The sequence below is a fragment of the Misgurnus anguillicaudatus genome, chromosome 22, assembly GCF_027580225.2.
Source record: "Misgurnus anguillicaudatus chromosome 22, ASM2758022v2, whole genome shotgun sequence".
In the NCBI taxonomy this organism is placed as follows: Eukaryota; Metazoa; Chordata; class Actinopteri; order Cypriniformes; family Cobitidae; genus Misgurnus; species Misgurnus anguillicaudatus.
Genome location: NC_073358.2, coordinates 2,495,001 through 2,519,459, shown reverse-complemented (window position 1 = coordinate 2,519,459; position 24,459 = coordinate 2,495,001). Strand labels below are relative to the sequence as shown.

Below are 24,459 nucleotides of genomic sequence, written 5' to 3'. Positions count from 1 at the left end.
AAAAGTAAGTGCGCCGCCCGGGAATCGAACCCGGGTCGCAAGAATGGGAATCTTGCATGATACCACTACACCAGCGGCGCCTTTACGGAATGGCCCCCACGAAGTAATATGGAGTACTACGTCTTTACATTTTAAATGTGATTTTTTTTTGTAAATAGTTTATGTTTATTTCTTCAAATTAAACAAAAGAAGAAAGAAAGAATGACATATTTATCAATACAAAATGTTTTGGGCGTGGTTACCATGGCAACACCATCATGAGAGCCATCACTGATGAGATGAAAAGAGATCTACAATATGATAATTTCTTTACTTTTGTAAGGTGCAGTTTGACAGCATTGAGTATGCCAAAACCCAAATTCCCTATCAAACATCATCTGGTAATCGTATCTCTGTGCAATAGAGAAACAAAACATGGAAACGTGTTATGTCTCTTTTTTGTGCTGGGAAAGATTAATCGCGATTAATCGCATGCAATATAAAATTGCATTTTTGCATAATATATGAGTGTTTGCTGTATGTAATTATTAGGAATATATATAATTCTGTCATCATTTACTCATTCTTATGTTGTTGTAAACTTGTATGCATTTCTTTTTTCTGATGAACACAAAAGAAGATATTTTGAGAAATGATGGTAAACACACACCAGATAGTGACAATTGACTTCCATAGTAGGAATAAAAAAATATGATGGAATTTAATGGCACTGCAAAAATGATTTTCAAGAAAAAAAATCTTAGTATTTTCGGCTTGTTTGCAGTAAAAACATCTAAAAATTTGTAAATTAAGATGCTTTTTCTTGATAAGTAAAACGACTCAAGAAAAAGTCTAGTTTTTAGACCAAAAATATCAAATTTAAGTGATTTTGTGCATAAAACAAGCAGAAAAATCTGCCAATGGGGTAAGCAAAAAATCTTGAACATTTTTCTTAAACACTAAACTCAAGAAAAATTCATTGTATAAAAATGTTGCTTGTTTTATGCACAAAATCACTTACATTTGATTTTTCTGGTCTAAAAACTAGACTTTTTTCTTGAGTCGTTTTACTCATCAAGAAAAAGCATCTTAATTTACAATTTTTAGATATTTTTACTGAAAACAAGACAAAAATACTAAGATTTTTTTTCTTGAAAATAATTTTTTGCAGTGTGTGTTCTTACCATCATTTATCAAATATTTTCTTCATCATTTATCACAATACTTCCAAAATATTTTTTTCCTACTATGGAAGTCAATGATCTGCTGTGTGTTTACCATAATTTCTCAAAATATCTTCTTTGGTGCTCATCAGAAAAAAGAAATTCATACACCGCAAAAAATGATTTTCAAGAAAAAAATGTCTTAGATATTTTTACTGAAACAAGACAAAAATACAAAGTATTCTTAAATTAAGATGCTTTTTCTTGATTAGCAAAACGACCGAAGAAAAAAAGTCTAGTTTTTAGACCAAAAATATTAAATTGCATAACACAAGCAAAAAATCTGCCAATGAGGTAAGCAAATTTTTCTTACATTTTTCTTGAATTTAGTGTTTTAGAAAAATGATTAAGATTTTTTGCTTACCCCATTGGCAGATTTTTTTGCTGGTTTATGCACCAAATAACACTATATTTGATATTTTTACTAAAAACAAGACAAAATACTAAGAATTTTTTTTCTTGAAAAACATTTTTTGTAGTGTACAGGTTTAGAACAACATGAGGATGAGTAAATGATGACAGAATTTTAATTTTAAAGTGAACTATCCCTTTAATAATTACACACAGTACACACACACATGCTAAAATGCGCTTTTATTTTGTATGCGATTAATCGCGATTAATCTGTGGCCAGCACTAGTTTTTTTTACATTTTTAAAGTAAAACTTTTATATTCTATTTTACAAAAACTTATTTGAAATAATAAACTAACTCATTATTGTAAAATACAATCAAATCAAGGCTCCAAGGATCAGAAACAGTATGAAGATCTTGCAAGATTTTTGTTGAACTAAACAGTTCTCTTTGCCTATTCAGCAAGTATAAATCACTTTATACAAAGGATAACTATTAACAAATGTCTTTCTATGTAAAAGCTTCAAAGGATCTGATACATTGCTCTGTCTACCACAAGGTGGAGACAAATGTCAACTGATAACAAGCATTCAACAACTTTTGTTCTCAAGTGTGCCTGTTGTTTACATGTGTTGGACATGTCATGAACCATGCTCTTGTTTACTCTTGTTCAACTCAGATTTACAAGTCATGTTACTGTTATTTAACTTGACAAAAGATGAGTTGCTACAACTTATAAAATGACGTTTTCAACTTTATTTTATACGTTACCCAGATAGAACACGTACGTCTATATGTCTGCTAAAGATCTGGAGATCTGGAATACATCTGGTGTGTAAAAACGTCTTATAAAGGTCTTAGAAAGAGCTGCTTTACATACATTCTAAATCAAAAACGTCTTGCAAATGTCTTCAATATGTCTATATGACATCTTTTAGGAAACGTCTCAGAGACGTATTGCAGATGAGCAAACAATCTAAATAATACGTCTTGCAGATGTAAATGCAGACATCAAATAGACGTCTTCGAGATGTTTGTGTGCTATCAGGGTATAGACGGTTTCAGCAGTAACAACATAAACACGCGACTTTCGTGGTCATCACGCCGGTAAACTCTGCGAAGAATAAATAACAACAAAGTCCTTTTAAACTAGTTTATTTAACAAGCAAAATAAACAACACGTAGATTACATAGGAACCCAAAACATTTGTTATTTACGACAAGGTATTTGTTTAAGAGTTCAGTTTCAGCAACTAGTCAGACCGTTAAACAAACAGAAACCGGAAGTAAAGTTCAGACCAGAAGCTTATCACATCACTGCACGTGCGCACGATGAAACGGTCTATAACAACTAATTTTAGTTATAACAACTCATCTCTAGTCAAGATAAATAATGGTAAGTTGAAATGACTTGTAAATCTGAGTTGATTCAATTAGTTATCATCTTTGTTATCATAATGTTAGGGAATTGTACTGAATGCAGTTAGGGTCAAGGTGGCAGTAGCTGGTCTAAGCTGGTCCTCCCAGTCTGGCAAAGCTGGTCAAGCTGGTGGGTCAACTGGTCTTTCAGTCTGACCAGCTAAGTCCAGCTAGACCATCCTAAAACGTGATCAAAACAGCTTGCTACACCAGCGATAGCTAAAACCAAGCTGGGAGACCAACCAAAACCAGCTCACCAGCTTATGCTGGTCTTAGCTGGATTTTTCAGTAGGGAATACAAGGGTTAATGCATGTACAGCTAATACTATTTTTGCTGACAGGACAATAGAAGTGTAGGGCAAACATGCTAGTTGTTGTTCACTTTATTGTATGCTTTGCACATTAAAAATGTCTGGGTTCTCCAATGATGGGTTGATTTAATCTAACTGCTGGGTTATCATGATTGCACTGTCAAAAATGCAATTAAAACATGAAATTGTTTAACTCAAAGTTTAAGTAACATAATATATGCTGCATATTTTTACAGTGTGGGTAACAATAACCCGCCATTGGGTTTTGTTTAATATTTAACCAGCATGGTTTAAAAAACAACCCAGCCATTTTTAAGGTGTGCATGGTGAGGTTCTGTCTGGTCTTACATTTGAAGGTGAACAAAGCATTGAAACCATGAACACTTCACTGAATTGAACACTCAGCAGACTTGTGTTTGATTGACAGCTTGCAGCAGAAGTACTCGGTTATCATTGTGTGCAAAACAATGTCACTCAGCTCCCTGAAGTAACCAAACAATTCAGTGCTTCTGGATAATTCAAATTGAAGTCACAGACAATACTTAGCCTGTGGCCCTCTCAGATACATTTTGTGCAGAAATTCTGTACTTTTAAGCACAAAAATTAATAATATGGCACAAAAAACACATATTATTAATATATACTATATATCAAATTTAATGTATTAAAGATGCCTTCATTGCATGCATGAAACCCTTATTGATTTTGCTCCACTATTTCATTTTAGCCATCCCAATCCAACCCACGTTTTTGACAATGGCTTTCAGGACAATCACCAAAATCCCTTGGATGGGAGACCTCCAAACCAGGTAGCTGCTGGTTGAGGTGTTAGTGAGACCAGCAGGGGGTGCTCACCCTGTGGTTTGTGTGGGTCCTCCTAACACCCCTGTATAGTGATGGGGACACTATACTGTCAAAAAAGCAGAAGAATGCAGAAAAGCGCTATATAAATGTAATGAGTTATTATTATTACCCATTCTGTCTGTCTGCATTCTTACGTTATCTGTGATAAATGTAAGGAGTGAACTGTAGCGAGTGTAGGTTCTCTGTAGCTCAGTTTTAGTCAGAAAAATACAGTATTTTAGAAAATAATAAATGTCATATTTTGTAACATGCATATGAAGAAAAAAGAATAAATTAAAATGACTGATATATTAAAACATTTGTGTATCATCCGTTCTTTTAATTATTTTTTAAAGGGACAATAAGTAGGATTTACCCCATCTAGTGGTGAAATTGTATTTTGCATTCAAACGAACAGTGCTAGCGCCTCGCTTTTCCAAATGCGTGTTGCAACTACGGTAGCCGTTATGTAATCACTGATCTCCTTGTGCGTTTCAGCTAGTTCACATGTTCTGAATGAAAACGTGTTGTTTAAACACGATGGTAGGCTAGTGCTTTTTGTCCCTCTCTGCTATTAAAGTTTATCAATACGGCAAACGACATTGAAGCCTCCTTGGACTTACCCGTTCAATGTGTGTAAAAAGAAGAAATTCTAAGCTTACAAAGAAAAGTCAGATCACTGGCAGAGGTCATTTGACACCAACAAGGGCATATTTATGAATAAAGACATTGATTTTGATTAATAAAACACTTAAACCCCTACTCACTGTCCCTTTAAGAAAACCATTCAATCCAATGCAGGATATTTTGACCCCCTTTATGCAAATTCTGTATTTTTTTGTTTTGTTTTGTTTATGTATTCTAGGGTTAAGTCACATAAAAATATGAATTTACAGTAAGAGACTCAATAATCTTTTACCTTTCAATCCTTTAATTTTTCATATTTAAAAACGTTTGTGTGCTGCTGCGCATCCACGCGTTTTGTCGTCAGTGGCGTCTATTTTAGTTGCCCCAAAATAGCAACGCGCCAATAATGCGTCGAACACACCTCATTTTCAAGCAGCACACCCATGGGTGCACAAATGGGTGCAAATGCATTTACTATTTAAACAAAGTGACGCTGGACGGGAAAATGATAACTGCGCCGGGCTGCAATTAGAAAGAAACAAATGCGTCGCGCATTGCATTGTGCCGGGTGTTTGATAAGGCCTCTTATGTTTGAGTCTGTATCAGACGAAGATACGAAGTAGTACAACTTTCGTCTAAACGCTAGCATTAACTAGCATGTAGCGCTAACATTGTTATTTATTTATTATGCGCGTACATCTCGACTGTAACGTCATAGTTGGTGTTATGTTGAGATTGGTCTGTTTTCAAGCGGTCTTTTGCATGCATGAGGTTTACATAAGAGGGAGGAGAGGCTCATACAGAATTCTTATTATTCATCTATGCCTAAATACAGTTTTATATTCTACGACACGTTTAAAACGTGATCCAACAACAACCAACTCCAACAAACCCCAACATTCAGTCTCATTTCCTTTGATCCAACAACTGGGTTTCACAACAGACTACAACAGCATTTGTTGGGTCAGTGTGAATTGGTCTTAAAGTTTGGAACATGACTACAATAGAAACACCTGTGCTTCCTCTTCTAGGACACCTGTGTGAACTTTAAGGCAACTGACTTTATGCAAATCCTCTTAAACTGACATGAGACCATTTGATTGAAACAACCGAATAGCTCGGTAAACAAAAATTTGTTTGCAGGTTTCAGTTGATACTTTTTGTCATAGCGAAACTATGTTTTGTCATGTACTTTATTAAAAGTTAAAAAGAAACCTGTTTGTGTTGCTCAACCTGGTTGAGTATCACTGAACAAGGGATTGTTTTCCCGAACAAAATCTGATTTATTTGTAAAAGTTTTTATTTATCATAGCAATATGTGTTTTGTTTCAAAAAGTCACATACTATTTAGAATACTATGTAGTGTACAGTATGTCCTGTAGTATTATTGTCAAGCTGACTTAATGTTTTAGGCCAGGAGTCAAGGGCTACCACAATGAATAAAACAATCTGGAGGGCTACTTTTTGATAAAGTCTATTAACTTTTGTGTTTTACGTGCTGATTTTATTTTATTTTACTTGTTGATATGTTTTAGTATTGTTTAAAATGTTAACATACGTAAACCAAGCCGAGCTAATATAAAAATGTGTAATAAATAAATATTACAATTGAGACCAGTAATACTTTGGCACCATGTTGGAGACCCCTGTTTTGGGCTAAATACTGTTTAAGAAAAAACAGTTAAACGCTTCAGTAAAAAATTCTGTCAACGTAGAAAAAAAATGTTTTTCAGATCAATAGATGGGTGATTCTCACGAAAACTTGGTTTTAAAAATGTCAAGCATGAAAATGTAAAAATTGCTTAAATTTACTTTTTTTCCCACCAGACATTGAAAAACAAAGTCTGGAGTAAATGGGAACATTCATTTAAAAACTTTTACTTATCATTTAACACTTTTTGTAACATAATTTAAAAAATTAGTCCTAAAAAAATCTCATTACCGCAACAGTCAGAAAACATCAACACTGACATATTTTCAAAATGACATGACAAACCTGAAAGAACATAATTTGGAGATTCTGCACATGCATTTAAAATCAAAGTATTATGCTTCTATTAATTAAATTAACATTTAATAAGCATCTGTTGCGGTAATGATAATCAAAATGTCGTGTAAGCATTCTGACAAGACAATATTTCAAATTAACTGTAAAAAAATGATCTTACCTGGTAGCCATCTTGAAGTAACTGGTCCATGTGCTTGGTCACTTAAAATCAAACTTTATTAAAATTCTGTATGTGTGCTTAAACTGTTCTCAAAAAGTGTTGCGGAGGATGAGAACATCAGGCATGGACAGATCATTTTCCTAATTTTTCTTCATTATTATTATACATGAATATTCAGTAAATATTTTTTCTGTCATCTAAAGTAGTCTAGCAAAACATCCATTTATTTTTTTTCTTAATATTTTTGTGTTAATTTGATTAAATTACAACATAACGCATGTTCAAACACAGCCGGACACATTGCGGTAATGAGAATTTCAGCAGAAAATGAGATAAAATTTCCAATTATAAATTCTTATGTTGAAATCACACATTGTGCAAGGTAGAACACAGTATTGTGTTGAATCTGATGCTTTTTAATGTTACTATATTACACATTTTAAAGCTAAAATCATTAGTGCCGTGGTGTTTCAATGGTTTCGTGGGAATCACCCAGATAGGAGCATAAAGAGTGCTATTTCCAAGCAAAAGAAAGCTTGGAGGTTGGTGATTTGTGTTGAAAAATGATGATTTCACTCTCCTAGCTGAATAATGCATGAGGGTTATCAAAAAATCAAGCAAAATTTTCAAACTTCTATTGTGCCTGAAATCAATGTGTGACAGTAATAGTGAGTTCATGAGGCATCTGAAGAGATAAACAAAATGCTGAAGGTTTAACATTGAGCCGAATGCTGCATTATACTGCAAGACTCTGAATTCCAGGTAGTCAGGAATTGAATCCTAACCCAAGTCTCGACATGATCAATAAAACCTGCTGTTATTATCTTCCTTCCAGGGCAATAAAAGTGTATGGAGAAGCACACAGATGTGATCAGAGCTTTACGCAACCCCGCTGATGTGTGTGTGCATGCACAGAGCTGAAGGATCTACTGCCAGCTTGCACAAACTCTTTCTCAGCTTTGGCTCCTGGCGGCATCAGTACAACTCAATACTCGTTCATGCAAACCTCCAGACGAGAATGAGGACTGTTTTACCTGTCAGTCAAAGTAAACTAGCCGTTTCTACATCCAGGGCTGAAGGACGGCACTTCGACTCAGTACAACAATAAACCAAAAATGATGTACCTTGATTTATGGACACATGGTTGCCACACTATAAAAAATTATTTCAAGTAAAAAAATCTTAGTATTTTTGTCTTGTTTTCAGTACAAATATCTAAAATTTCTTAAATTAAGATGCTTTTTCTTGATGAGCATAACAACCCAAAAAAATAAATCTGGTTTTTAGACCAAAAATATCAAATTTAAAAGATTTTGTGCATAAAACAAGCAAAAAAATCTGCAAAGGCCTTTAAATGGTCTCTCATCTAGTTCTGTAGGCTACACAATCATGGGGAAACTGCTGACTTGACAGTTGTCTAAAAGACGACCATCGACACCTTGCACAAGGAGGGCAATACACAAAAGGTCATTGCAAAATAGGCTGGCTGTTCACAGAGCTCCATGTCCAAGCACATTAATAGAGAGGCGAAGGGAAGGAAAAGATGTGGTAGAAAAAAGTGTACAAACAATAGGGATAACCATACCCTGGCGAGGATTGTGAAACAAAAGAGATTCTGCAAAGGGATTTTTGCAAATCACAGTCCTAGAGTCTGGAGGAAGAGAGGAGAAGCACACAATTCATGTTGCTTGAGGCCCAGTGTAAAGTTTCCCCAGTCAGTGATGGTTTGAGGTGCCAAGTCATCTGCTGGTATTGCTCCACTGCGTTTTCTGAGGTCCAAGGTCAACACAGCCATAGACCAGGAAGTTTTAGAGCACTTCATGCATACTGCTGCTCACCAACTTTATGGTGATGCAGATTTTATTTTCCAACAGGACTTGGCACCTGCACACAGTGCCAAAGCTATCAGTACCTGGGTAAGAACCATGGTATCCCTGTTCTTAATTGGCCAGCAAACTCGCCTGACCTTAACTCCATATTGTGAAGAGGAAGATGCGATATGGCACACGCAACAATCCAGAAGAGCTGAAGGCACTGAATTTGAGATTTTCCTTAGTTGTCAGTTATAATCATCAACATTAAAAACATTTGAAATATATCAGTAATAAATAAATATAATATACAAGTTTTACTTTTTGAATGGAATTTGTGAAATAAATCAACTTTTTTATGATATTCCAATTATATGACCAGCACCTGTATCAGCATTATAAATGCACTGCAAAAAATGGCTTTTAAGAAAAAAATCGTAGTATTTTTGTTTTGTTTTCTGACCAAATATGTCAAATGTAAGTGATTTTGTGCATAAAATAAGCAAAAAATCTGCCAATGGGGTAAGCAAAAAAATCTTGAACATTTTTCTTAAACACTAAATTCAAGAAAAATTTAAGAAAAATTTGCTTGCTTACCCCATTGGCAGATTTTTATTTGTTTTATGCACAAAATCACAATTTTTAGTCTAAAAACTAGACCTATTCTCTTGGGTTGTTTTCCTTATCAAGAAAAAGCATCTTAATTTACTTTTTTTTTTTTTAGATATTTTTACTGAAAACGGGACCAAAATTCTAGGAATTTTTTTATTGAAAATAATTTTTTTCAGTGTGGCAGCCTGCTCGTTGTATTTCAGTTGCATTGGTTGACCACTAGTGATATCATCGTCACCGTACCACCACAGTCACTGTAAAAAAATCAGTAGAAATTGCAGCTGGGTTGCCGGTGACTTGCCGTGGATTTAAATGTGTGTTATTTGCTGGCAACATTTTGTTCAAAATTAAATGAACATTAAACATTTACAAGTCTTTGTCTTTACAGAGTAAAACTAAAAAAACAGCATCAAGCAAAACATTCTGAAAAACAAAATCTGAAGCAAAAAACAGAAAAAGGTTGATGATGATTTCTAGTTCCCAGAATGCTTTGCATGAGGCTGTTATTGTATAGTTTTATTCTGTAAAGATAAAGACTTGTTAATATTTAAAATTTATTTAACTTTGAACAAACTCTTGCCATTAAGTAACATAAATTTAAATCTACGGTAAATTACCGGCAACCCAGCTGCAATAACATTGTAATTTCTACGGAATTTGGTTCAAAAACATAAAAAGCTTATTTTTAATTTAACATATGCATGCGGAAACATTACTGCAAAATATGTTTTAAATATTAGGCAGGGCAGACACAAAGTCACTTATCTGGAAGATCAAATCAGTATTGCTTTCCATTTAATTCTATAAAGTCTTAAAAGTAATCCACCCACCAATCAGAGATGACCAATTTGCAAAATCATCTTAGATTTTATTCTATTCCAACTCTCAAAATATTTTCAGTGGAAAAGGGAATTAAAAATAATGATTGAGAAGATGAAGAGATGAGAGAAGAAAGCAAAAAAATAATGAAGAGACGAATGAAGAAAGCATAAAAGGACACAAAACCGTATTGTTTGCATAAAGCCGCAGGGAACATAAATATATATATAAGAATGTCCCCAAGATAAAACAATGTTTATTTTATCCATAACATTTCATTCAAAGATAGACCAACATTCATTAAGATTTTAATTGGCAACACTTATAAAAGGATGCAAACTCTTTAGAAAGTCTGCTTTTCAAGAAATAAAGGAATGTTCTCACAGGGTAGAAAAGCATTGAATCCTGATTTACAGTCATAGACCGATCTGGTCTTTAAAGAAGCAGCTTGTTATAAAGACCTTTTGGAATACAGTGATCACGTTTAACTGACAGACCAAAAACATGCCAGTCAAGATTTAATAAACAGAAAAAAAACATGCTGATTCAACTTAACATTATAAAAATCACAGTAGTAAATCAACAAATGAACATCCTTCATTACCGCAAGACAAGAGACCGAGCCAATAAAAACTATACAAAGACACCAAGAATAGAAGACAGTATTGGTCTCAATTCAAGAATAAGACTTACATACAACGAGCAACCTTGACATGTAGCAACTGATATACTTAACGTCTTAAAGACAAGCATGTTGCTGGGTAAAATTGGGATCTCTCTGATTAAATTATTTTATACATGATCTATTGTTTAAATTAAACACCCACATAATATGTAATCATCCTTCAAAATTTCAGTTTACAAAAATAGACGATTGTTTGCATGAGACAAAAAATGTAGCTTTGCATAGTTTGATTGTATAAATGTATAAAACACATACAGTAAGATTATTTCCTCGTGAAGTCTACATTTTATTTTTATTTTTTGATTAAGCACCCATCACTTCAACCAAATGTCATTTTTTCTTACTTCTTACATTTATATAAATATGTTTTAAATTCAGCCTAATATATTAAATAAAAATTTGAATCTCTTCTCTGCTATTTATCTTCTCTGGGACATTAATGTTAAAAAAAACTTTGACACAGGATCACCCACCCAGCTTTGGTGAATTTACGTTGCTACCCAACCTATTTACAATCCTTCAGACCGCATACAAATAAAAAACAAAGCTGACCAATATACGCATACATTGTTAAAACATTGTTTAAGGAAAAGTGAAAAAATAAAATCATCTTTGTACAATCTGAAGATGCATTACACAACTGGTTTCAATGAATGTGATAAACACTTGCAGTCAATTGCATTGCAAGTTTGGAAAACAAAGCATGGTATGGTAAAAGCTTATATCACATCCACAGTCACCACCCTGTGAGACTAAGGCACAGTTTGGAATAAAAACTTTGGGATAGCAAAACATGAAATTAAAATTATTTTAAAACAATTTTAAACAACGTTCATTTTATGATCAAATGGTCCAAACCTTTTTCTTACTCAATTAACAAAAGGACGAAATCATACAATGACATTCTCAGTGCAAAAGATGTCAACTCTCAGCACAGTGAATCACTCGTAGCAATATTCACGTATTACGTTCAGATATCCTGAGAGAGCTGCTTGGCAATTCTTGGAGATTTCATATTGCACTTTGTTGTGAAGCTTAAGGATTTTGTTGACGATCGTTCGCCGAGTCCTTGACTGAAGACGACGACTCCTAGAGGCTCTCGTGTGTAAAACATCAAGTTTAATGAGAATGTGACAGCGGCTATGGTGAAGGGGCTCAGCTGAGCTCCAGGCGGTAAGTCCTGATTTCCATCGGTTTAAGGTTGATCTCCTGCGACTCGGCTTCACTTTCTTGTGTGTGCATTAAAGAGAGCGAGACAGGAGTGATGCTTTTCACCTTCAGGTCTGTCAAGAGCTTCACTAAATTAACCTACAAACATCAAAACAGTTTATTAAAGTGTGTTTCTTAACTTAGCACCCTCTTCTTTACGTTACATTAGTAATACGCACGCTTATAATGTTGATTCATAGCCGCAGCAAATTTAGCTGCTTGTGCTATCTGTCGATTTTCTGTGCTTTTCACTGCTTCTATTAATGTAAAGCTGCTTTGAAACAATCACCAATTGTGAAAAGCGCTATATAAATAAAACTGAATTGAATTGAAAATTGAATTGTTTCAATGTGCTACTGTAAGGTACTTGGAATTAAATCTTTCATTTGTAAAAATAATATATATTTTTATTATTAAATATTGTAATATTTTAATATAATATTAAAAATATATTATATATAATTATACAATAGGAAAATATTGAGAAAGAGGATTACATTATATATAATAATAACCAAGATGATAAATAAATTATAATAATAAAAATAAACACACTGCAAAAAAATGGCTTTCTTACTTAGTGTTTTTGTCTTGTTTTCAGTACAAATATCTTAAAATTCTTAAACTAAGATGCATTTTCTAGATGAGCAAAATGACCCAAGAAAATAAGTCTAGTTTTTAGACAAAAAACATCAAATTTAAGTGAATTTCAGTGGCGCTGTCCCGTAAGCAGGACACCGGAGTTGCAATACTGCAATATTTGGCATGTAAATATTTATCTATCACAACAAACTATGTATCATTGGAAAGGTCTAAGCCTCTAGAATACATAAATCAAGAGTGTTTTATAAAATAAATGATGTAGGGAGAGTAACTGATTCATTTATGAAAAGAGTGTGCCTCAAAACATTTATATCCAGAAAAATGTTACTGTTCCCCCACACTGCAAAAAATGATTTTCAAGAAAAAAAATCTTAGTATTTTTGTCTTGTTTTCAGTAAAAATATATACATTTTTAAAATTAAAGATTAATTAATTAATCTAATTAATTAATTAAATTAAAGATGCTTTTTCTTGAAGAGCAAAACAAGCAAAAAAATTGGCCAATGGGGTAAGCATTAATCACTAAATTCAAGAAAAAAATCAAGAAAAATTTGCTTACCCCATTGGCAGATTTTTTTGCTAGACTAGACTTATTTTCTTGGGTCGTTTTGCTCATCAAGAAAAAGCAGAATTTAAGAATTTTTAGATATTTTTAGTAAAAACAAGACAAAAATACTAAGATTTTTTTCTTAAAAAAAGCATTTTTTTGCGGTGTAGTTTTTAGACTTAGAAAATAAGAAAATAAGTCTGTTTTTAGACCAAAAACATCACATTTAAATGATTTTGTGCATAAAACTAGCCAAAAAATCTGCCAATGGGGTAAGCAAAAAAATCTTGAACATTTTTCTTAAACACTACATTCAAATGTTTTTGCTTGTTTTATGCACAAAATCACTTAAATTTGATATTTTTGGTCTAAAAACTAGACTTATTTTCTTTAGATATTTTTAGATATTTTTACTGAAAACAGACAAAAATACTAAAAAATGTTTTTGAAAATCATTTTTTGCAGTGCAGCGGGACACCTTCATTTACTTCAGTGTTTTGCATGTGAATTCTTATCCAATCATGACAAACTATGAAACCTAGAAAGCTCTAAAAGTGTAGATTTAGTTTATCATCACCATTTTGGGAAAAAAATTGACATAGTGAGAGCCGTTTTCAAAAATGCCACGGGTCCACAGGTAGGTCCAGTTTGTTATTATATATTTGTAACACTACTACACTATCCTAAATCTAAAAATATTGACAAACTATATATTGTTGGAAAGCTCAAAGAGTGTAGTTTTCATATTTCATCACCATTTTGGGGGAATTGTGACATAGTGAGAGTCAGTTTCTAAAAGGTCATGGGCCCACAGGTAGGCCAAATTAGTTTTTACATATTAATAACACAAACCCCCTTATCTAAACCTAAAAAATGTTGATAAACTATATATCACTGGAAAGAGCTCAGAAAGTAGTTTTCATATTTCAAGGTTATCTGATGATAGAAATAATGTAGGGACAGTTTTTGTTACATGACACCCCCCCCAATAGGAAAGCATATTAATTATTATTTATTTATTAACACTATATCCTATTATAAATTTTCAAAAATGTTGACAAACTATTTATAATTGGAAAGCTCAAAGAATGTAGTTTTCATATTTCAAAACCTTTTTGCATTAATAATAATGCAGTGACAGTAATTTTTTGATTTGTGACAAGAGTATGCAGCAAACCGTTGACACCTAGTGGCCATTGTTGGTAAAACCACTAAAAGTGTAATACAAACCTCATTTTTTTGTGATTTTAACTTGAAATATGGACCACAACTACTTGAGACTTATGGCTTCACTTTGCATGATTACTTTTGTGAAATATTTTAATTTTTATCATTTCATTTATAAAAATATGATGTTATTGAAATATTTTTATTTCTTAGGGAAATTGTTATAGCAGTTTACATTTATTTTATTTATGATTAAATAACTTAATATAAACCCTAAAGTGTTTTCTTTAAAACAAGACCAAGATTAGGCTTTTAGACCAAAAAATGTTATATTCATTTTGGTGTACATTTTCAAAAAGGAATTGTGCCACATAAGAGGTTAAAACAAGCAAAACAATCTGGCTTAATTTCCTAGGTCATTTTGCTCATCCAGAAAATTCATCTTGATTTTAGAATTTTTAAAAATATTTGTTCTTAAAACAAGACAAAAATAAAGTCAAAAAAGTCATTTTTGCAGCGCACATGGTAACGTTATGTACCATCCGGCCCTCAACCTAAAATGAGTTTGACACCACTGATTTTTAGTGATATATTAGATAAATATTATGCATAAGAAATGTTCATTGTTCAACCATAACAGGTTTCGATTTAGTGTAACCAGTTTATTACACCACAAATGTCAAAATATAAGCCCCAAGTTGTTCTAAAACTGTCCCAAATTTGAGTCGCAGTAATTTTAAACACTTGAAAATATTTGTGTGCGTCTATGCCGCGTGATTTGCTTTACCTTGCCACGTGTGGTTGTACACAATAGGCCAGTGTCCCGATTGGAGAAGCCACAGTCAAAGCCTTTTCTGTGCAGTATCAAAGCAGCTTGCTCGGATGGACCTCCTCCTTCCTCCTGTGAGAGAGATGAGACAGAGCCTCAGGCCGTATAAACACAACACTGTTTCTTCTCAACACTCACACACACTGGACCAATTATAGAGCGCTGCCTTTCACCCATCAGCTGCAGCCCAGCACCGCTGCGTGAGTTTCCCAATCATACAGCAAAGACACCTCTTAGTTTATACAGTCTGATGGAAAGATGCTCCCCGCAAGACCGCTGACTTTTCAAGACTTTCAAACTTAACTTTTGCCTGTTGGTGTTCTGATGGTATGATTAAAGAAAGCTTTATCTGAACTAGATAGTTTTCAGTAAAAATATCTAAACATTCTTAAATTAAGATGCTTTTTCTTGATGAGCAAAACTACCTAAGAAAATAAGTCTAGTTTTTAGACCAAAAATATAAAATTTAAGTGACTTTGTGCATAAAACTTTTGAAAAGAAAAGTTTAAGAAAAATTGTAAAGAATCCCATTGGCAGATTTTTTTTTGCATGTTTTATGCACAAAATCACTTATTTTGATATTTTTATACTAGACTTATTTTCTTGGGTCATTTTGCTCATCAAGAAAAAGCATCTAAATTTAAGAATTATTAGATATTTTTACTGAAAACAAGACAAAAATACTAAGAATTTTTTTTCTTGAAAATAATTTTTTTGCAGTGTATTTTCTTTATGAGCAAAATGACCAAGGAAAATAAGTCTAGTAAATTAGTACCGAGCCCCTAAGGTGACATTGAAGTTAAAAGAAAGTTTAGTTTCATGTGTTCACATGAAACTTTCATGTGCAGAATTAAAAAAAAAAAGTTTAGTTTTGCATGAGCACTAGAGCTGCAAATTTCGACTATTTTTTCAACCGATTAATCTATCGATTATTTTTTCGATTAATCGAATAGTCTAAAGATTTTTTTTTACAAATAATAAATGTAACATTTGCTATTAATGCCAACATTTTATTGAAGCATTTTCTCAATTAAACAATTACACAAACAGTGCCAGTGCCAAGGAAAATATAACAAATCACATAAAAACAAGTCCAACATTAATTCAGCCTAACATAAACAGTGCAAAAGGGGCATTATTCACCTTAAACAAATAAAATATATTAATATTAAAGAAGTAAAATAAAAATAAATCAAACTGAATAATAACTCCTTATTAATATAAAAACATGTCCCGCTCTTTATTGTTCCAGCCCTAGTGCTAATCATAAACTAATGAAGAGTCATCATTAACTACAAAATGACTCACATGAAATCATTGTTTATTAATACATTAACTAAAAAACTCATGTTGTACTTAATGATGACTCTTCATTAGTTTATGATTAGTACATGCATTTACTCAGCATTAGTTCAGACTGAAGTAAAAATAAGTTCATTGTGATTCATGAACCCTTATTATAAAATGTAACCATTATATTATTACTGTTTATATTATTACTATCAGTAGTAACGTTACTGCATTCTCATTTAGCATCAACTTTAACATTTAACTTTTCTTAAGTCTCGGGTAAATACAAATTTAGTTAGTATGATCTTCTAATATTTTATAAACGGCGTTTACGCTGCTGTTACTTTAAATAAACGCATGTCAGGAATACCTAACGAGACGAGCTTTTATAATATCTGCGCACATAGCAAAAAAATAAACTATAGGAACTCCGCGCTGCCAGCTGGCTTTCAGTGCACGCGGGCACATGCCTATCTCAGTGTAACACAGTAACTTATTATTTCATAACTTCTTAATATAAAAAGTTAAACATGTCCCGCTCTTTATTTACTGTTTCAACATACTGCCCAGACGCGATGCAATGTCTTGTCTGTCAGGCGTCTCGCAGCTCGTATTAAACTAAGATGTAAACACAGCTGTATTAAGCACAATATATGCCTGCATTGATTCTATTGTTGTATAAAAACGTACTGTAAAAATTCAAATACTTACGCTGCTGTCGCGTCATTTTGAGGTCGGAGAGCTCCAGGTTGTTTTCTTTTAAGATGATCATGCGCAGATGTTGCGCTGCTGTGGTATGCCATTTCAGTTTTACACAGTATGTGTTTTATTTGGTCTCTGCTTAAAGTATTCCCACACTTTTGATCACGTTCTGGCTGTTTGGTATAACACTTGTATTATCCGGTCGGAGCTGAAGCCGCCTTCATTTGAAAACGTAAACAATGCGACGCATCGACGCACTTCCGACAAATCGACGTAATTACGTAATCGATGTAATCGACTACGTCGACGCGTCGTTCCAGCCCTAATGCGCACGCAAAACTAAAGGTTATTTAATTTCTGCTCCATGTCCACTTAGGGGCTCCGTAAATTAGTGCTTAAAACAAGCCAAAAAATGCCAATGGAATAAAAAAAATTCTTGAAATAATTGACTTTTTTCATAAACACTTAATTCAAGAAATTTTTTCGTTTTCCATTGGCAGATTTATTTATTTTTTGCTTGTTTTAAGCACAATTTGCTTTTTTGTCTAAAAACTAGACATATTTTCCTAGGTCATTTTGCTCATCAAGAATCTTAATTTTAGAACTTTTAGATATTTTTACTGAAAACAAGACAAAAATACTAAGAAAGAAAGTCATTTTTTGTGGTGAATATGAAGAGTTTGGTTCCAAAACGCAATAAATCCATTTTGACAAATTTCGATAACAAAGTGTTTTCTATACCAAGAAAGTGGAAAGATGAAAACCACTATTTTCTGTTACAAACTTTTACATAGCATCTTTAGGTTATAAAAACATTAAAAATTCAAATCCATAACATGATTTTTTCCACAAAATGCAATAAATCCATGACAATTTTTTTTCAAAATGCTATAAATCTATTGAATCAATATATAAATGTGCATTCATCTTTGTCATGTTATATTCATTTAGTTGAACAGTTGTACACACTAATTAAAAAATAAACATTAATGGCATTAATCAAAACACTTATTTTGTCATATTAAGAGCACTGTCATTGCTGCAGTTATACTTGGCGTCGTTGCTTAGCATTTTTCACAGTGATCAGCTGTAAAATGTTTTGGTCCTGCTCGATTTTCGTTGACTTTGAGTAAAATAATGTAAAGTTTTTCAGAAGATCCTCTGGGGTCATGTTAGCATGACAGAAACTTGATGCTGTCGTGTCAGAACAAGCAACCGAGTGCCTCTCGCGGAAATTATTAGATTTTGATGGCTTACATTTCTTTCCCGTCACAGAAGACCACCACAGGTTTATCAATGCCATTAAAGTATAATTTTGTTATGTTTATTTGTTGATCACGAAGTACAAAGTAGATGAGGAAAACTAGGACTCTGTGTACTCGACGCGCAGCCATTGTTTGTTTACATTGCGTGGAATGGTGCTCTGTAATTTGTGGAGCGGATTTATTGCATTCTGTAGAAAAGGGGAGTGGGATTTATCGCATTTTGGGTAAAAAGGGAGAAAAGATGACAGAATAACACAGCGGATATTGGATTTTGCGTAAAATTAAGAATTTACTTTTAAATACTGACCTGATATAATACTGATTTTGGCAGTAACTCATTTTTTTTTCGCGTTTTGGAAGCAAACTCTTCATATATTCTCAGGGAAGACACACACACTAAAAATTACCGTTTTAATGAAGTTTTTTAATGACCTTTGAGAGGAGCATGGTCATGTTTTTTGTACTAATGTCTGGCAACACGGTGACCACCTAAACTGAAAGTTATCAAAAAAGACGCATCGTTCAGCAAGCAGGTTATTGCTGCCAGAAACAGTAAATCAATCAACACACCTCAATAAAATGTTCACAACTGAGAGTCTTCTTTTATTTTATATTGTGCAATAAATGTAATCAATGTCATTTATGCTTGAGAAACTCTTTCCTTGGCCAGTTGCTAAATGGCGTCCTTGAGTAGATATTGCCCAAAGACATGTAATGAAGAAAGTCTCAGGCATTGTAAAATGACTATAACATTATACAGTCTAAGTGCTCCACACGCCTCTCTGCACACTAACTGGCATGTGGATCATTTTAATGAACAATTACCCTAATTAAAAAAATGAATTAAGCTTCTCAATTCAGCAATAAAGGAGAAGTTTCTGTCAGTCCTAACTAAAGTAAGGGACACTGACATTGATGATGTCACTATTTAACCATGAAAAGAAAGAAACATAGACTTTCTCAGTAAGATTCTGAGAAATACAAACCTTAAAAAAATCTCATACATTTATTTACTGACAAAGAAGGGTAACATTTTAACATCCCTGTTTCATTAACCTGTCTACCTAGGGGCCCAGAAAATGTTTTATATGTTTTGGTCATTCATTTAAAAATGCCTTTTAAATATGTGGACGTGTTTGCGTTCACACGGACTTTCTTGGATCAGCGTGCCGTGGTTATTTACATCTGGGATGAGTCAATTATGAGAGAACTTTCATATTTGGGTGAATTATTCCTCTGAGCATTTTTGTCTTCATTCTGTCATGTATTAAAATATTACTGTTCATCGCTGGGAAAAGGGACCCTGAAATATAATTAAAAGGTCAATGGACTTAATGGCCCTCTTAGGAACGGAGCCAGCAGTCCTCAAAACCTGAATTCCCAGACTTCTAACAGCATTCAAATCCACCAACAGAAGAAAACAGAACTAAGAACTACCTTAGACTGGATTGCACGCAGGTTCACCAGATGAACGTCACATGGGAAGGAGGTGCTCAGAGGGTTGTAGAAGGTAAAGGACGCATCGACTGAGTCTAGACCGGACGCCATGGAGATGAGAGGATGATTGAGGTACGTGAAAGACATGTGACTCAGTATAGATGCATAGCTGTATGGCGCAGTCTCCTCTTTCTGGGCCTAGGACAGAAATAATGCATATTACCAGCAGTGCCCAGTGAGGTTATTTCATTCTTTTTAAGGCACGCAGGGTAATGTATGCAAGTGCACAAATGCATCTAGATATGCAAGCTCAATTTAACACATTGTTGCATTGCCGTAAAAGTTTTAAATTCTATGGTCAGCATTAGAGCTGTCAAACGATTAATCGTGATTAATCGCATACAAAATAAAAGTTTGTATTTGCATAAATATACATCACATGTAATTAAACACATACATGAATTTGTGTGTAATTATTTAACATACTAATTACACACAGTACACCACACACACATATATTCTGAAAACACAAACCTTTATTTTGTATGCGATTAATCGCGATTAATCGTTTGACAGCCCTAGCCAGCGTTCCCTTTCATCAAACCAGAAGATAAAGGGAATCTTCTCAAGCAAGTTAAAGTTAAACTGTCTTATGTTTTAAGTAGTTATCTAAAAAACTAAAGGTAACTCTACAGGACTGAGGTTCGCCACAGTAATGCAGGATGCATGTTAATTACGTACAAAAGGGCAGTTCTTTCGCGACACGCTGGCAAAGCATTTGCATTTGCATATGAAGGATGCAGTTTAATCGTCAGGCAATTTTTACTTGATGCATGCACTGATATAATGTTTTTCTCCATTATTCGGTCACCATTTAATGAATTACTTCTGTCATGATAACGAAGCATATGCAAACTTTTACCGTGGGTTCACTTGAGAAGTCTAGTTTGCCGCTTGAACATTTTGAGTTTACTCGCTTCATTCGTGCGTGAAAGCCGCAAGTGAAATTTTAGTCATCTAGATATTCACACGGAAATTCGCGTCATGGGAGGGGCTTCTGCAACTCTGCTCGCTTCCTGTAATCATGTCACTACTAGAGCAAGCTCCTGATTGGTTAACGCAGCGCGTTTTTCCGCCAAAGTTCAAATTTTTCAATTTGCGCGTTTGCTGCAGCAACGCTCAATTCGCGCCAATTGCCCGAACTAGACGCGCGAATGAGGCGGAATTGCGTATACTGCGCCACGCTAAACGCCTTATTCACGCCGCGAGACCTCCAGAGGCGCATCAACGCGTCTTCACATTGACTAAACATTGAAATCACTCGCACTTGACGCCTCTACCGCGGCTGGTGTGAATGCAGCATTATAATAACGGCAGAAAATCTATTGTACCAAGAAAATAATGGTGAGTATTCTGAATAAGACATTAACCATAAAAGGCTAATTTAAATAAAATAGTTTGAAATATGGTGCAGATCTTTTAGCTGAAAGTACAGTCCTGTTTTTAAGCATATGCCAGGGTCTACGTACAGTGCACGTGATGTAATTTTAGGTATATGAAGAGTGCGCGCGTACTGTACACACACCACCAGATTTTAACAACGTAGCTTACATTTTACATGTAGGTTGAGCATGTGCATACAGGAGAATATAGTACGTAGGGCACGAGAGGTAGTGTAAATTGTCGCAATGCGCATGCGTCGAACATCTGTAGTAAAAAAAACGATGCTTTCGATGCTGTGCATTCAACTGTGCGCGTATGTTCGCGTACATGTAAAAAACAGACTATACTGCAGGCTTTACAAGCACAGCTGGTTAAACTGGATTATCGGGTGATTAATGAATTAGATGCAGGTACAGCGCACTAAAGTGACGCGACCAGTTAAATTTGCTGATTCAGTACAACATTCATACTCTTTCTCCATCCTGATTACCTCTTCAGAGCCTCTTTTCTCCAGCAGTAGGCGGAAAGAGTTGGCTGTGATCTTATTGTCCAACACTCCCTGACCTAAACCTCGATTATCGTCCTGATTCAGCCTGCGGTCCATTATCACTTCCAGCTGACCTGTGAAATTCACATCAAAAAGCTTTACAAGCAGATTGTATATAGCTCCCAAAGCACTATAATATGCTCACAACAAGCAAAATAAACAAGATCAGGTGCTTAAACGCTGCAAATATATGCACAGCTATACATCAATTGATTTCTATATTACTGCACCAAGTGTGCAACTTTACAATGTCAAATACTGCATGATTAGGCCATTAAACAGCCAAAAGTTCAAAACAAATTCATACATACTCATATTTATATTATATTTATATGTCTTTAAAGGAAAACACCACCATTTTTCAATATTTTACTATGTTCTTACCTTAACGTAGACAAATGAATACATACCTTCCTTTAATCAATGCGTGCACTTAATGTTTGTACAGCACAATTTTAATGTGTTAGCATTTAGCCTAGCCCCATTCATTCCTTAGGATCCAAACGGGGATGAATTTAGAAGCCACCAAACACTTCCATGTTTTCATTATTTTAAGACTATTACATGAGTAGTTACATGAGTAAGTATGGTGGCACAAAATAAAACGTGGCGATTTTTTAAGCAGATAAAAAAATTAGAAGTTAAGATAAGAACATAGTAAAATATTGAAAAATTGTGATGTTTTCCTTTAAGATGAGAAACTGGGAGTGGATATATAACATGGACATATGGAGGGCTACTTTTTGATATAGTCTACTCAAAACGTTTTTCTTTTACTTGTTGATTTTCTTTTACTTGCTGATATATTTTATCATTGTTTACAATGTTAACATACATAAAAAATTTTTTAAATTGAGGCTATTTATTAAATGTGCTTTGGCGGGCAACTCACAGACTCTGTGCGGGCATCCTGGTGGCACCATTTTGGAGACCACTGATCTATGATAATACAAAAACTGGCAATTGTGACAGACTACATCAATATTTTGGGTCCGTTGGGTCAGATCGGGTTGACCGGTTGGGTTGGTGGTTTCCGGTTCCAGGTTCAACGCTATTGCATGATCTAAGCTTGGAGCTCCTTCGAGCTTTTCGTCTAAATTTGTCTAGTAAATGTACTTATCCCGCAAAAGTTAGCGTGTTCAGAACAAAGCATTCACATAACTCGTCTGGGTAATATAGTTATGCCGCAATAGTTAGCCTGATTGGAACAGAGTGGATAATAAACCACAATATTGTGTGACACTTGCATTACATGCGAACGGCCCCTACACTAATAGGATTTTGTTTCTCTTTCCTTGTCTCATCCTCATTCCCGAGGACAATGGGACTACGAGACAGTTCCGGCTACCGTGGAAATCATCACGCCACTAATCTACTGGCCTTCCTTCAACGTGATGCCCGCCCGATGTCAGACCAACGACCACTAGCTGCCCCATATAATCTACTTATCTTTGTTTATATACATATATGTATATATATATTTATATATACATCTATGTCTGTCTCTCTCCCAAGAGGGTTTTCCCCTCCTAGGACTTTTCACCCACAGGGTTTTCCTCCTAGGGTTTTTTCTCAACCCCTGGGGAGTCTGCTGACATTGGCTTAACTTAGCACCCTCTTACATACGTTACATTTTTACGTTAATCTTAACCGCTGTATTCTGGTGCTTATGTTTTATGATTTTTCTTGTTTTTTCCTGCATCTATTATTGTAAAGCAGCTTTGAAACAATTAAACAATTGTGAATTTTTGTCTCAATAGCAGGAGTGGAGTAGGGTATAAAGAAATGTCCAATGGACCACTAGCAAAAATCGAGTAAAAGATGTACAGCTTTTAAATTGCTTCAACAACTTTGACTTTTTCTACAAAGGAAAATTCATGGACTTACAAATTTGCATACATTTGACTGCTGACCTTGAAATAATGCAGCACCTTTAATTTTTTGCATCTGTAATGTTTCTTTGTTTGAAATTTTTTATAAATCCTAAAAGTTAAAATGACATTACATCAGACATTTTTGATTTCATAGAAAACATGTATATGCAGATTCTGACCGCTTTTGAGACTGGCCGTTCCCAATGACTGTGCGGTAAGCAGAGAGAGTCTGGCGCTGGAGTCCTGCAGGTACACCATGCTGGTCATTGGGTAAAAGTTTGCCTGCAGGGGGAGCTTAGACACGGTTTTCCTCGGCTGCACCTGTGAAAACAGCCCAAGGCATGTTTAGCACTGCGGGGGTTAAAAACTCCAAACACTCTCAGTTCAGTTCTCAGATAAAGCCGAGTGTAGTCATGCACATTTTTATATGAAAAACACTTTCAAATTGATCATGTTTTTGTGTGTGTGCTAATTAGATGTCCCAGTGTTTTATTCATGAGGCATTAGTTTGGATTGGCGAAGTAAAACACTTAATCCTGGTCAAGGCCAGAGAGAGACATTATCAGTTAAATGCTGCACTAACATACCAGCATGTCAAAGAAAGTGATATGAAGCGACACTTGTTTATTTTGCTCAGGCCTACATCACACTCTGAACTCTCTTTTTTAATGAGTTATTTTCCAAGAAAAGAGACA

General features: G+C 34.3%; 1 protein-coding gene and 1 non-coding gene across 2 annotated transcripts in view; both read right to left on the bottom strand.

Annotated features, from left to right (window-relative positions):
• Positions 1–9: 9 nt before the first annotated feature.
• trnag-ccc (transfer RNA glycine (anticodon CCC)) lies at positions 10–80 on the bottom strand. Its single transcript has one exon. It is a non-coding gene; the product is annotated as a tRNA-Gly (tRNA).
• A 10,276-nt stretch (positions 81–10,356) lies between these two features.
• The window catches only part of man2a1 (mannosidase, alpha, class 2A, member 1), a 136,033-nt gene continuing 121,930 nt past the window's right edge, over positions 10,357–24,459 (bottom strand). Inside the window, exons 18-22 of the mRNA XM_073860809.1 lie at positions 23,944–24,085; positions 21,834–21,964; positions 19,901–20,098; positions 15,165–15,278; positions 10,357–12,159 (exon numbers count right to left, since the gene is read on the bottom strand). Coding sequence (XP_073716910.1) covers positions 12,007–12,159; positions 15,165–15,278; positions 19,901–20,098; positions 21,834–21,964; positions 23,944–24,085 — 738 coding nt within the window. The 3' untranslated portion in view covers positions 10,357–12,006. The remainder of the gene's footprint in view (positions 12,160–15,164; positions 15,279–19,900; positions 20,099–21,833; positions 21,965–23,943; positions 24,086–24,459) is intronic.